Genomic DNA, 14671 nt, shown 5'->3' with positions numbered 1-14671 from the left:
AATCAATAAATAAATCCTTTAAAATCCGAGGTCAAAAAAAACATGCAGAAGTTAAAAATGCAGTCTCACTCTCTCTCTCTCATTACTCTCTGGCCCACCTCCTTATCTCATTCTCCCCGGCTCACCCATTGCTCCCTCAGCCGGTGGAGACCCCTACAACCACGAGCACCTTCAGCCAACCTCCACTTTGGCCCTCCTTGCGGACGTCACTGCCAGACCATTGAGGTCGGCGATCCTCCCTTCATCCTTCGCACACCCGTAGTCGCTCCTCGGATCCCTCAGGAGGTCACCTACCCTGCTCACCCCACTTACTCAAATAATCAGTGGGGCGAACTAGCCCCAAGAGCACATCAGCCTAACGCTCCTTCGCGGGACCCCAGCTCGTGGTGTCTCCACTTACCAGGTGGCCAGATCATAACTTCATGCCTGCTGTTTGCCATCCTTTAATCTCACGCTTTCTCTGTACCGCGATCCTTCCATTTCTCTCTACTTTTTTTTCACCCCACCTGTTCCTGTTCCTGTCCCTGTTCCTGTTCCTGTTCCTGTTCCTGTTCCTGTTCCTGTTCCTCCACCTCCACCACCCCGTCCGTCCGTCTATCTGTCTATCTATCTATCTGTCTATATACGCACACATCCCGGGTGCCTCCGTGGGCGCAGCGTCTTAATTACACACCGCAGGAAGCCAATGAGGCAAACAAGAACGACCGCACCCTCACGTGCAGGTGAGACTCGCTCCAATCACCTCATTAACTCCCCGCGGTCGTGCAATCGCGCCCACAGAGAACGACACAGCTATACGGATTTAAAACCACGACCCTTTTTTTCGGAAGCCGCAGACCCGCTATACCACAGTCAACATTGCTCTGATAGAGTGTTTCATAATCTTGATGAATCCTCCTATCATTGGTGTCCACCAAAGGGACCGGAGGAGGTCATCAAGATGGGCACTAACCACCATTTGGCTTCAGCCCCTTGAATTTTCTAGCCATACTCACAGCTTGAGCAGAACTGAGTTAGACTCCAAGCCACAAACCACTTCATGCAAGTTGACTTCACTCATCTTGAATGGTGTCACCTGATAGGTGCTCCCAGGACATTCTCTCTATTTATTTATTTACTTACTCATATTTTTTTAGCTCTGTCCATTCAACACATCAGCTGACATTGATTCTAAGTCAGGTTCTAACATCTACATCTGTTCCACCCTGCCTCTCGATGATGCTGCCAAGGTAGGTTTTCCACTTCTTCTAGCACCTCTCCTTCCAGTGTGATGAGCATTGTACTAATTGTGTTGACCTTTAGCACCTTACTCGAACATCTTAGTTGATGTTGAGGCCCAGATTTGCCAAGGTATCTGCTATGATGCTAGTCTTTTCCTGCATTTGTTGTTGGTAATGTGAAAGAAGGACCAGGTAATCCGCAATGTTCAGAATCCAGCTGTGTCCAGAGTGTCCACTGGATCCTGTCTCACTTCTGTGCTGTGGATGTCTTCATGACCCACTCTATTGCCAGCAGGAACAGGAATGGCAATAGCAGACATTTCCTTACTCCCATTCGTACTTGAAAGGCATCTGTGAGTTACCCATCATGCACTATCCTGCTGGTCATCCCTTGGTAGGAGTTCCTGATGATATTCATGATCTTAAAATAGCTTCCAGTGGGTCTGTCTATCTATGCTGTCAAATGCCTTCTCATAGTCAATGAAGTTGATGTAGAGAGGTGACTTCCAATGCAGCAACTGTTCTAAAATGATAGGCAGTGTTACAATCTGATCAATGCAGAACCTGTCCTTACGAAAAACCAGCTTGCAGATCTCGGAGTTGCTGCAACTTTCATCCTGTTCAGCAGGACAGATGAACACTTTTCCTGGGATGGACAGCATTGTTATCCATCTGTAGTTTGAGCAAGAACTGAGATCACCTTTTTCAGGAGCTTGATGAGGTGACATTCTTTCCATTCTGTTGGTACTTTCTCCTCTTCCCATATCTTGCTGAAGAGGGGTACAGCAGCTCCACGCTTGTTTCCATGTCAGCCTTCAGCACCTCTGCTGGGATGCTGTGAGGTCCTGCAGCCTTGCCATTTCTTAACTGCTTGTTTCTCCTTGTTGTTATGTGTTTTGGGGCCCAGCATTTTTTAGCATGTTGATGTCACTGCTTTTTTCATTCTCTGCTACTTTTCATCAATCATCTCTTCTTCCAGCAGCTCTTGCAGGACTCTGAACTTGTTGGAGAGGGTAATGCTGAATTCTTCTTGCTTGTTCTTAAGGAATTGTTCTGTTGTGTATATTGTATTGTATTGACCCCCTACTTTTGACACCCACTGCACGCCCAACCTACCTGGAAAGGGGTCTCTCTTTGAACTGCGTTTCCCGAGGTTTCTTCCATTTTTCCTTACAAGGTTTTTATTGGGAGTTTTTCCTTGTCTTCTCAGAGAGTCAAGGCTGGGGGGCTGTCAAAAGGCAGGGCCTGTTAAAGCCCATTGTGGCACTTCCTGTGTGATTTTGGGCTATACAAAAATAAACTGTATTGTATTGTATTGTATTGTATTGTTCTTGCCTTTCAAAAGGGAGGTATCATATTGCCGGTGTTGGCTGGGACCTCCAGACCAGTTCTTCTTTAACTTGAGCTTCAACCATGCTACAAAGGAGACGATGATCTGAAGCAACATCAGCTCCTCGCCTGACATGTAAATCCTGAAGAGATCTTTGGAACTCACTCCTAATGCACACATGGTTGATCTGGTTCTCCATCAACAGGTCTGGTGATACCCAAGTCGCCTTGTGTATCCTTCTATGATGGAAGAAGCTCCCTCCAATAATTAGGTTGCTTGTGGCGCATTGGTCAGCGAATCTCTCCCCGTTGGCATTCATCTCACCTAAACCTTGCTGCCCCATTACCTCCTCATAACACCTGTTGTCATTGTCAATCTTGACATTAAAGTCCCCCGTAACAATAATAATGTTTCGCTTGGGTTAGTCTCAGATAATAGTCAGCAGTCTGTTGTAGAAATCATCCTTCCCTTCCTTGCCACTGTTGTTCACTGGGGTGTAGCACTGGATCATATCCAAATTAATCCTCCTCCTCTTTGTGCAGAAGGAGGCTATCATTAACTGTGGGCCGTGTGTCTCCCATATAAGGAGTGCTCCCCATGCTGTTTTAGACAGCATCAGGGACACAGCCTGAATGTGTGGCACGTCATCCTGCTCGTGTCCTGAGAAGAGTAGCAACTCTCATTTCATCTTGATTTGCTGTTTCCCAGAATGGTGAGGTAAAATCTTCTCATCACTGTAGCCACTTGGGCTGTTTTGACAGTTTCATACATTCAATGTTTTCCGATGGTGGTGGTGATTCTGGAAGAGATGATGGTTGTCGGCCTGATGGATTCCAGATGACTATGGGTTTCACCCTCCAGCATCAGTCAGCTGGAGGTCCATCCTCCCCCATGACCATAGTGTTTGTAGTTGTGCTTTTTTGGCATTTCTGTAGCAGTTGTTGTTGTATATGAGTGTTCAATAATGCTTTTGTCAATTACTTTATGTTGAGGTATTGATTGCTATGGTCTGCATCTTTTGGGACGTATGACATCCAGAGGGAAGGGTGTGGTTTAAAAAACACGCTATATGGCAAATTGGTTAAACAGGGTTCAAAATAAACATCATTCGAAACGTTATTCTGAGTGTGTTGCTACTTTAACCTAAAGAACATTACAGTTGTTTTGTTTTTTTTTCGGGGTGGGATGGCTGGCTCTTCGGCCAACCCTCCTCCTTTCTCAGCCGAACTTGGGACCAGCCATGGCTGATCACTATTACTCTATTACTACTCTGCTACTCTGTTATTAGTGATCACTGATCACTAATTCACACCAAAATTATAAATTGACACTGTGTAAGTGGTCTTACATCCACAAAACTCTACATCATATTTAAATGCCATGAGCTAGAATAAAAACAGCAGCCTTTGCATTTTTTTAAACAATCTTTTTGTGGAGATTTCTCAATATTAGTGTATTAGTTATGGAGTAAGGTGCATTACCAAGGATTTTACTTTTTCCTGTTCTGTTTGTTTAGCAAGCGAAATGAGTTTACTGATTAATTTATGGATATGTATAGTAAAGTCAAGCCCATTTGTCCTAAACCTGTCAATGGGGCAGAACCCAGGACTTTGAAAGAGGGACCAAGGCTAGTGAAACAGGAAGGGTGGCTGACACAGAGATGCAGTTTTAAAAGAGGGGCAGTTGTGCAACAGAATAATTCAATAAATAGATCAAAACGCTTCTAAAAAAGTGTACTTTCAAAAAACATAAAAATAATAAAAAACAGGAGGTTTCATATGCATGCCTGAGGAGCTGCTCCCAGGCAATGAAAAAATAAGCAATACCACATTGGGACGAGAGGGAGTGCTAGCGCTAACCATTTCTTCTCTCCATACCTTTGGCTACTGAAAGCCCTATAATCTGAGTGCTGAGAATAATGGTTGTTTATTTATTTTTTCTTTCTAAAAATAATATGGGTTGCCTGGCCAACCTTTTCTGGCATCCTTGGTATGTTTACCCAGTCACAGTAGTTATTATATTAGATTAGATTAGATTAGATTAGATTAGATATAGGCTGTAATGGTTGGCTAGAATATACAGTATGTGTGTGTCACTGTTTGTACCTTTCCGCATTTCTGATAATGGTGGAATGGCTTAATTTGTTGGGCCGGCCAATGGTACATGAGGAGGGGAGCACCTGGCTTGGAGAGCCCAACAGATTGTACAGGGAGCAACCAACGGTATGTAAATGGGTAGCAGGAAAAAGGAGAGAGGAGCACAGAGCCAAGAGAGAAGCAGATGCCATAAAAGGGAAAGAGATTCACACTGCATGGAGAACGTCAGGTGAACCCGGGTTCATTTCAGGACAAATTATTTTTCCTTTCTGGTGAAGGTATTTGGGAGAGGACCTGACGGGCCAGCACAAGGGACTGTTGATCTGTACATTTCCCGGAACAGGAGGTATGGTTCGGCGCATCATTCCCCACCACAGACTGCAGATAGACATCCCCAACAGAGAATATTTAAAGGACTACAAATACATTGATTTTTTTTTTTTTTCTCGTTCTCATATTTATGTATTAGTGGCATATGTGGTCTGCGGTGGGTTGGCACCCTGCCCAGGATTGGTTCCTGCCTTGTGCCCTGTGTTGGCTGGGATTAGAAAATGGATGGATGGATGGATGGATGGCATATGTGGTTAAGTGTTTTGTGCTGTGATTTGTGTGGGGTGGGAAGCACTGCAGCACGATAATATGTATATAGGGGGTTTTGTTAAGTGTGTGTAATCTCTTCCAATAATCACTTTTTAACTTACCGTAACTCTGCATTCACTGGCGTGTTTCTGTACTTCGGGTAGTGCAGTAGGAAAGTAGTGTTGGTCGCTCACGCCCCTGATTATTTCCTTTTATTCTCTTTGCTGCCACTTTAGGACAGAAGCGCATATGTAATCGTGCCAGATCAAGGAGCGGTATAAGATTAGATTAAATTAGATAACAATAAAGCATGCTGACCTCAATAATCAACTGTCTCAACTACCTCAGACTCAATGCACCCCTACCAAATTCTCGCCAGACTTTCATCATTTTCTCCCTCTGTCAGCTGATAAAGGACCTAGTCACCCATTCCCCCATCACACTTGCAAGCACTACTTTAATCAAACGAGCCTTGTGCATACTGGTGCGCACTCACCAAAGCATCCTGACTCCTGCGCCTCCTTTCCCACGCCTGCCGAAGCGCCCTTTTTAATTCCCAGGCAGGACGCTTCAATAAAGCGGCAAAAGCACACATTTCAAACCTTTGCAGGTATTGTCTTTCTTGCCATTTTCAACCTAGTGACAGCAAGTAAGCAACTTTAAAGGGAAGCCGACAGGCAGTGGCTGGAACAACTTCTCAACGGCCTTTCGAGGAGGCCCAATATTATCCACCTGCAGAGCCGCAGCACCCTACGTCTACGCAGGTCTAGTCCAGCAGTTGTAGACCAGCAGTTTCAGAACAGAAGTGACGACACCATTTCTAGGCAAGCACGACATTCCTGAGCACAAAACAAATTCAAAGATGACAGAAAGCAGCACGGTATTGTTGTTATTACGAGGGATGTTGAAAAAGTTTACACACTTTTATATTTTGGTTGGAAATGGTGAAGGCGGGAGGAGTAGTAATTGGGCTTTAAAAAGTTGGTGTGATGCTGGCAAAATTGCATCACAAATGAAGATGTAGAAAAGTGATGTCATTTGTTTTTGAAATTGTTAATAAACAGAGTTAAAATAAAGTGTGGAAACTTTTTGAATGTCGCTCGTATTATTATTATTATTATTATTATCATTATTATAAAAAAGTGTACAGCTTGCAAAACATTTTTCAAAACAAGATGAAAACTTAACGTAACGTTATGTGTATGTTATATTTGTTGTTTGACTTGTGAGGTAATTGTTAATAGTTGTAACACTAGTTACGGCGCTGTTCAGTTTGGCTTGTAAAAACTGGAGTGGTTGACACCTAATGTCAGCAAATTACGATAAAAGGAAATTTTCCCCAAAGGTCAATCTATTTCCCTGTTGAATGTAAAATTCCCAGAACTTTAAGAAGATATTTTAACATAAGTTAAGATAATTTAAGTTCTGTTTTATTATATAGTGTTATGTATTTCAGGGCCGGCACGGTGGCGCAGTGGGTAGCACTGTTGCCTCGCAGTTAGGAGACCCGGGTTCGCTTCCCAGGTCCTCCCTGCGTGGAGTTTGCATGTTCTCCTTGTGTTTGTATGGGTTTCCTCCCACAGTCCAAAGATAGGCAGGTTAGGTGCATTGGCGATCCTAAATTGTGCTTGGTGTGTGTGCCCTGCGATTGGCTGGCACCCTGCCCGGGGTTTGTTTCCTGCCATGCGCCCTGTGATGGCAGGAATTAGCTCAAGCAGACCCCCATGACCCTGTAGTTAGGATATAGCGGGTTGGATAGCTGTTATGTATTTTATATTATAAACTGGATTCATCCATTAATTTCCTAACAAATATTAACATAATTTTTATTTCACTTTTAAATCTTTTTTTTGGAGGGGTGTTCTTTTTTCATGAAACAATCAATCCACATGTTCCTGTTCTGTTTAGAAGTGAAGATTTTATTAAGTTATTTAATGAGAAGGTCCTGAAACTGCAGTGACATCACTTCTGTCCTGAAACTGCTGCCCTAGGTCTGTGGTGATGAATGGTGCTGCAGCTCTACAAGTGGATGCTACTCTAAGGAGGGACGCCCCTAAAACTATCCACTCCGTTCCAAACACCCATCAACCCTCTGCCACTGACATCATCCTATAATCCTTGATGTACACCTGAAAGGATGCAGGTACGTGCCATTCCTCCAATCTTTATTCCAAAGGAAGAAGACTACACAGGCATACTTAACTGAATTCAGAGAGACACCAAAAAGAGAAACCCGACTGTCCCACAGAAAGATGAAGAGACAACATATAACACTAAAACATTGAGAAGGGAGTTGAATCATCACAAGCACGCTCATCTTCTACTGACATTTATAACTGTCCTGGGGATCTATGGTCTGTTAAGGTAGGTGAATGCTGGAGGATGTCAAAGATAAGTCCATATTGATAAAATAGTAAAATATTAAAGAAATAAATTAAAATCTGAAAGATTTTATACAACCAAATTTTGAGTAATGAGTATCCCTTGTTTATTGGAGCTGAAAGTGAAAGTTAAATTTTACTTGGGTAGTTTAACCAAGTCCTCTCTGCGTGGAGTTTGCATGTTCTCCTCGTGTCTGCGTGGGTTTCCTCCCGCAGTCCAAAGACATGCAAGTTAGGTGGATTGGTGTGTTTGTGTGTGTCCTGCGGTGGGTTGGCGCCCTGCCTGGGATTGGTTCCTGCCTTGTGCCCTGTTTTGGCTGGGATTGGCTCCAGCAGACCCCCGTGACCCTGTGTTCGGATTCAGCGGGTTGGAAAATGGATGGATGGATAGTTTAACCAAAAATATCCTCTTAGAATTTAAAATGCTGCCTACAGGTTTTTCCCTGGATCTGGCCTTGCCTTTGCATCAAAAGATCACAGTGCAATGCAAGCCTTTTAATTACGCCAGCCAAGATCACAGTGTTTGGGAGGGTGTGGAGCAGTTAGAAATAATTAAACTACTTGAACTGCAAAACTTAAGTGATAGGATTTCACCATGTTTAAAGAGCTGAGCTTGGTTTTTGTTAGTGTAAATGATTAGCTGTCTTCCTCTTGAAACTTCCTTTTAAAGGAGCAATTCTCTTCAATTCAAAGGTGATGAATGATAAAAGTGAAACGCTGTAAGCAGCTGGAAACTTATCAGAAGTACAAGCTGGACCAATGTTGAAGTATAATAATTTGACCACCTCAGTTGTCAGTGTGTAAAATCCATAGGTTTGCAGCAGACTTAAATAGCAATTAAATTAAATGCCATTATGTGAGCACTTCAATTAAGCCATCAGGGGATATGCTAATGGCAAAAATCCCTTGATAAGAAAAATCACATTGTCTGCCTCAGAGCAGTCAGTGCAGTATCTTCATTCATCCTCTCATCTCAGGATTTTTCAGTAATAATCATGACATCTATAAATCACATATTTCTAGAAACTAAGTAAAATATGCATTTTAATGTAATTACTGATTTAATCTGGCACAGACAGATAATAGGAAATCGCAAGCTCTGCTCTTTTTTAACTCTCCCTTTTCACTTAGCCTTTAGTTTTCATTAGCAGGCAAGAAAAACTAATCAGAATGATTCTGGCATTAACAATGATAATGTGAAGGAATTATTATACCTCTAATAATGTGGGTAATGAATCATAAAAATACCATGTCAAGGGATTGACTTTAGCATACAATATACTATTCTAAAATATCTTTTCACTTAATATTTCTGTAAATGGCTAGTACTTCTAAGTAGTTTGCTTCTCTGTTGCTTTACCACTTTAATAATCTAAGTAAACATATTGTAAAAATCAATAATTTAAAACACATTTATCAGTAGCACAGTCATATAACTCATTCATCGTAATCAAATGAAAATTTGATCTATTACCAATGAAATATACTCAGCAGAAAAGCTTTAAAACTATTATTAGGTAACCAAAACATTAGAGCACAATTACAAACCAAAAACAATGCTTGACACTAGAGCCTATTTGGATTTGAAATTATCTATACTAGAATTCACAAACAAGGTGTTTTATCCACCAAGAGATGAGGTGTGATGCATGTAGCCACTGCCATAGTTATAAAATCATGTCCTGTAACGTAATCATGGTCACAAGATACATTAAGCAGTGTCATGTAAACAAAGAAATACAACAGGAATAAAATAAAACTTTTCTAATTCACTCGAAAAAGATCACACAACCTCATCTGATTCTACATGTAACAAACCATAAAATAGCCAGAAATACACTTATGAAACATGATAATTGTTAGAGTAAGACAAAAATGGCATTGCCCTGTTATCTTACTATCCACTATGAAATATTAAAAGTTAAAATAACAGAATACAATCACACTGTCCGTCTTGAGAGACGCTGCTATTTCTCTAATATTATAAATAACAATGCTAGTAATCCTAGAGTCTTATTTTCAACAATTGATCATCTGCTAAACCCAGGTAACACAAAGGAATGCCTCCAAAGTTCTTCCAGTAAAACCTGTGAGGCTGTCGCTGTATTTTTCAATCCAAAAACTAATGATATTAGAAATAACATAGTATATCCCTCCAACACTAAGGATCCTCCTAAACCCCAGCATCCTGTTATAAACAAATTAAACTCTTTCACTAGGATAGATTTACCTGATTTACAAAAAATAATATCTCAATTAAAACCCTCCACCTGCGTCCTTGACCCGATACCAACAAGGTTTTTCAAAGAAGTATCAGGCGTGCTAATTGATAATGTTCTTGACATAGTAAATTCGTCATTAGATACGGGGTCTTCCCAGACTGTCTTAAGACTGCTGTAGTTAAACCCCTACTTAAGAAACATAATCTTGACCCCTCGGCTCTTGAAAATTTTAGACCCATCTCTAACCTGCCTTTCTTAAGTAAAGTTCTAGAGAAGGCAGTCATTATGCAGTTAAATGACCACCTAAATAAACATGCTATTCTTGATAAATTTCAGTCGGGTTTAGAACAAATCACAGCACAGAAACTGCACTCGTTAAAGTAGTAAATGACTTGGGTAAACGCAGACAGAGGCCATTTATCTGTTCTCATCCTCTTAGATCTGAGTGCTGCATTTGACACCATTGATCATAATATTCTTAGAAATCGCCTTAGTCAATGGGTGGGCCTCTCTGGCACAGTCTTAAATTGGTTTGAATCCTACCTGACAGGGAGAAAATATTTTGTTAGTTGTGGTAATTACAACTCAAGACACATGATATCCAATATGGTGTTCCACAAGGCTCTATCCTGGGTCCGCTGTTATTCTCAATCTACATGCTTCCGTTAGGTCAGATTATCTCAGGGCACAACGTGAGCTACCACAGCTATGCTGATGACACACAGCTGTACTTATCAATAGCACCTGATGACCCGATTCTCTTGATTCACTAACACAATGTCTGACTGTATCTCAGAATGGATGAATAGTAACTTTCTCAAGTTAAATAAAGAGAAAACTGAAATTTAGTGATTAGCAATAATGGATACAATGAGGCTATTAGAAATAAACTGGATACATTAGGATTAAAAGTCAAGACGGAGGTAAAAAGCTTAGGGTGATTGTTGACTGTAATCTGAATTTTAAATCACATATTAATCAGATCATTAGGACAGCATTTTTCACTTAAGAAACATAAGTAAAGTTAGACCTCTTATATCACTGAAAGATGCTGAGAAATTAGTTCACGCTTTGTTTTCAGTCGACTAGATTACTGTAATGCACTCCTCTCAGGACTACCCAAAAAGACATAAATCGTTTGCAACTAGTGCAGAATGCAGCTGCTAGAATCCTAACTAGGAAAAGAAAATCGAACACATTACTCCAGTTTTGATGTCACTACACTGGTTACCTGTGTCATTCAGGATTGACTTTAAAATTCTGCTTATGGTTTATAAAGCCTTAAATAATCTCGCCCATCTTATATATCGGAATGTCTGACACCTTATATTCCAAATCGTAACCTCAGATCCTCAAATGAGTGTCTCCTTAGAATTCCAAGAACAAAACTTAAAAGAAGTGGTGAGGCGGCCTTCTGCTGCTATGCACCTAAAATCTGGAATAGCCTGCCAATAGGAATTCGCCAGGCTGATACAGTGGAGCACTTTAAAACACTGCTGAAAACACATTACTTTAACATGGCCTTTTATAACTTCATTTAACTTAATTTAACTTAATCCTGATACTCTGTATGTTCAATTCATCATAATAACTATTCATGGTGGCTCTAAAATCGTACTGACCCCTACTCTCTTTCTTTTTCCGGTTTCTTTGTGGTGGTGGCCTGCGCCACCTCCACCTACTCAAAGCTTCATGATGCTCCAACAATGATGGATGGATTAAAAGGCAGAAGTCTACATGACCATCATCATCAAGCCCTTCCATGAGAACCCTAAATCCAAAGAGGACTGTTTCATTTATGTTAGGTAGAATGCCCAGAGGGGACTGGGTGGTCTCATGGTCTGGAATCCCTACAGATTTTATTTTTTCTCCAGCCGTCTGGAGTTTTTTGTTTTTCTGTCCCCCCTGGCCATTGGACCTTACTCTTATTCAATGTTAATTAATGTTGATTTATTTTGTTTTCTTATTGTGTCTTTTATTTTTCTATTCTTTATTATGTAAAGCACTTTGAGCTACTGTTTGTATGAAAATGTGCTATATAAATAAATGTTGTTGTTGTTGTTGTATCTTTGGTAAGACACACAAGACTCACAGATGCAGCTGTAGCTCTTTCATTAACTTTAACCCTTACATTCAGCTAAAGTGGGTGCTTTAAAGATGTCAGAGGATCACTCCATGAAATGTTCTTTCAAGTCTATATCTGATAAAACCATCAATCTGGTCTGTTTGGGAAAGAAAAGGCAGAAAAGGGGATTTTCCAGAGAATAAGAGAGGGACATTACCAAAAATCATGGTCAAATTGCTAGCAAGGGTGACTACCAAAGTCAATATGTTAACCAAATATTTTACCAAGCCCAATATGTTAAACAGAAGAGTTGAGTAACTACAATATAGTTACTATGAATTCACTTTTAACCACACAAGAACGTTTTGAATATAGCCTGTATCTTGAACAAGCTGTGAGAGATTCACTCTGACCTTTATACCTTTTGTGATATGGGAACACAAAATGGCAAAAAGAGGTGCTAGTCAAAAAATACACCAAAAAGACCAGATCAGATCCTTCGGTGGTCAGCCTAGAAAAAGGCCTCACCCTAGGCATCCAGACCCCAAACTCAAGAAGCAGACTTTCAGGGCTACACATGCCCAAAAAGGGGAGTAGTAGCATTTTATCAATTTTCCTGATGTAGGGAAGTATTCCTAACTTCACCAGGATTTTGGAGATCTTGTGAGCTGTCATAACTTGCAAGGAACTGCAAGAAGATGGTGTTTAGGCAAAGATCAGCACACACATTCCACAAAAGGTGGACTATTTTAAAAAAGCTGGACAACAATGAACTCATAAAAATATATTTATCTATACTAATAAAAGGCAAAGCCCTCACTGACTCACTCACTCACTCACTCACTCATCACTAATTCTCCAACTTTCTGTGTAGGTAGAAGGCTGAAATTTGGCAGACTTATTACTTACAGCTTACTTACAAAAGTTAAGCAGGTTTCATTTCGAAATTCTACATATAACGGTCGATAACAGTCGGCAACATCCGCCATGTTGAACTTTCTTATTTATGGCCCCATCTTCACGAAATTTGGTAGGCAGCTTCCCTGCGCTAACCAAAACCGATGTACGTACTTATTTCAATGGTATGATGCCACTGTCGGCCGCCATATTGAACTTTTCAATGGTCTTTGTTACTTATGGGCCCATCTTCAAGAAATTTGGTACGCGGGTTCCCAACACTAACTGAATCCTACTTATGTACATATATAATTTCATAACCTGCAGCTCGGTCACCGTGTGAGGCGCGTTTAGTCCCCCATCCCAATGCCTCCCACGTTGTTGGCTGCCTGCCTATATAAGGCCGTCCGTCACTCCAGTCTCTACATTCCCTTCCTTGCTTCGCCACGGGATTCACGTCTCCCTGCTGATAACTACAGCCTTTTTATTTAATCCACTGCTTCTCCGCTGTTTTATTATTCGTTTATTATGATTATAGTTATTGTGTAGGTATTTTAGACTTACTTTACATTGTTCAGGTACCCATTTCCTTTATCATTCCAACCGTATTCCCCATTAACATGTCTATCGAGGTGATCACCATCGATCAAAGAACTGTCACTTACCGAGTGGTTTCCATGCCCAGAGATACCACCTACCTTTTCCATTCTCTTTGTTACATATTGCACGGCCATATCAGGCTCACTCTTGATATCCGGAGGAACATTGTGTCTTATGTATTGAATGACTGGTACAGGTTCCAGGTGTGGACTGATGACGGTACAGGAGATAATTATACTACACAGGAGCACTAGAAGAGTGAAATGCTTAAGCCCTTCACCTATGGTTCTGCATGTGAATTGATGGCTGCCGCTGAATTGTTTGGTTGTCGCTTTCAAGTGTACTGAAATGGCCAAATATTTTACACCTTTCGACAACTGCCAGTGCCTCTTAAACATCTTAGACTCACAGGTGACGATTTCAGTAGTGGACACTTTGATGTTTATGAATGTTTAAACTCTCAAAAGCTGGATGTGAAGTTATCGATGAAACCAGTTATATACTTACAGCACTTGACAGATGCCGAATGTCTCTTCAACACAAGTCCTGCAAATACTGTCATTATTGAAACAAACCATGAAACTCAAACCGATTATGACAGCAGCAATCCAAGCTGTGAGATTTGAAACAAGATTACTGTTCACATGGCCAACTGTACGTTGCATGCTCAAGAGTAAGCTCAGCGCCCAGCTTGGTCATATTACAACCGGAGGGCCGAACTCACAATGTGGTATACAAAGAGATCCTTAACAAATAATTATTGGTATATTTTCCCTCAGTTTAAAAAGGTTTTAATTTTCTTCTTAATAAAGATTTTAAGGCAGTACTTCGCCGCTGTAAAGCATAAGTATTTTGCTAGTCTGAAATAAATTGAATAATATTAATTATAAATCCTGTACATCTCATGATTGAGAACCAATGAGCTGTCAGCTGAAATGAAATATGTTGCTGACATTACGTTACGTTAATGTAGCTTTGTAATAGGGATGATTTGGGTATGTCACAACCAACCATGTCTCACAATTTGGATCAAACGTTGGATGCCCTTATAACATGTGAGGTAATATGCAGATTTATACATTTCCCCATCACTCTCCAAACCTGAAGTGGTTTGTCATGTGGGTGTGGCAACGCGCTGTATCAATGCATGCTCCTAACTTCTCTCTCTCTTTCTTTCTCTCTCTCTCTCTTTTTCTATATGAGGTGTTCTCATGGCCATAACAATGGGAAGGTGATTATTCTGAAGGTATGGCTGTGGATCATTCATTCATTGTTAAATGA

General features: G+C 40.9%; 1 protein-coding gene across 1 annotated transcript in view; it reads left to right on the top strand.

Moving 5' to 3' along the window:
* Window positions 1-14671, top strand: part of LOC120540474 (protein bicaudal D homolog 2-like) — a 153327-nt gene that overhangs the window by 44929 nt on the left and 93727 nt on the right. The window contains exon 2 of the mRNA XM_039771312.1: window positions 1137-1229. Within this exon, the coding sequence (XP_039627246.1) occupies window positions 1137-1229 (93 nt within the window). The remainder of the gene's footprint in view (window positions 1-1136; window positions 1230-14671) is intronic.

Source organism: Polypterus senegalus, chromosome 12 (assembly GCF_016835505.1).
Source record: "Polypterus senegalus isolate Bchr_013 chromosome 12, ASM1683550v1, whole genome shotgun sequence".
Classification (NCBI taxonomy): domain Eukaryota; kingdom Metazoa; phylum Chordata; class Cladistia; order Polypteriformes; family Polypteridae; genus Polypterus; species Polypterus senegalus.
Note: the sequence above shows the minus strand (reverse complement) of the source record. Positions and strands in the feature narration are given on the sequence as shown.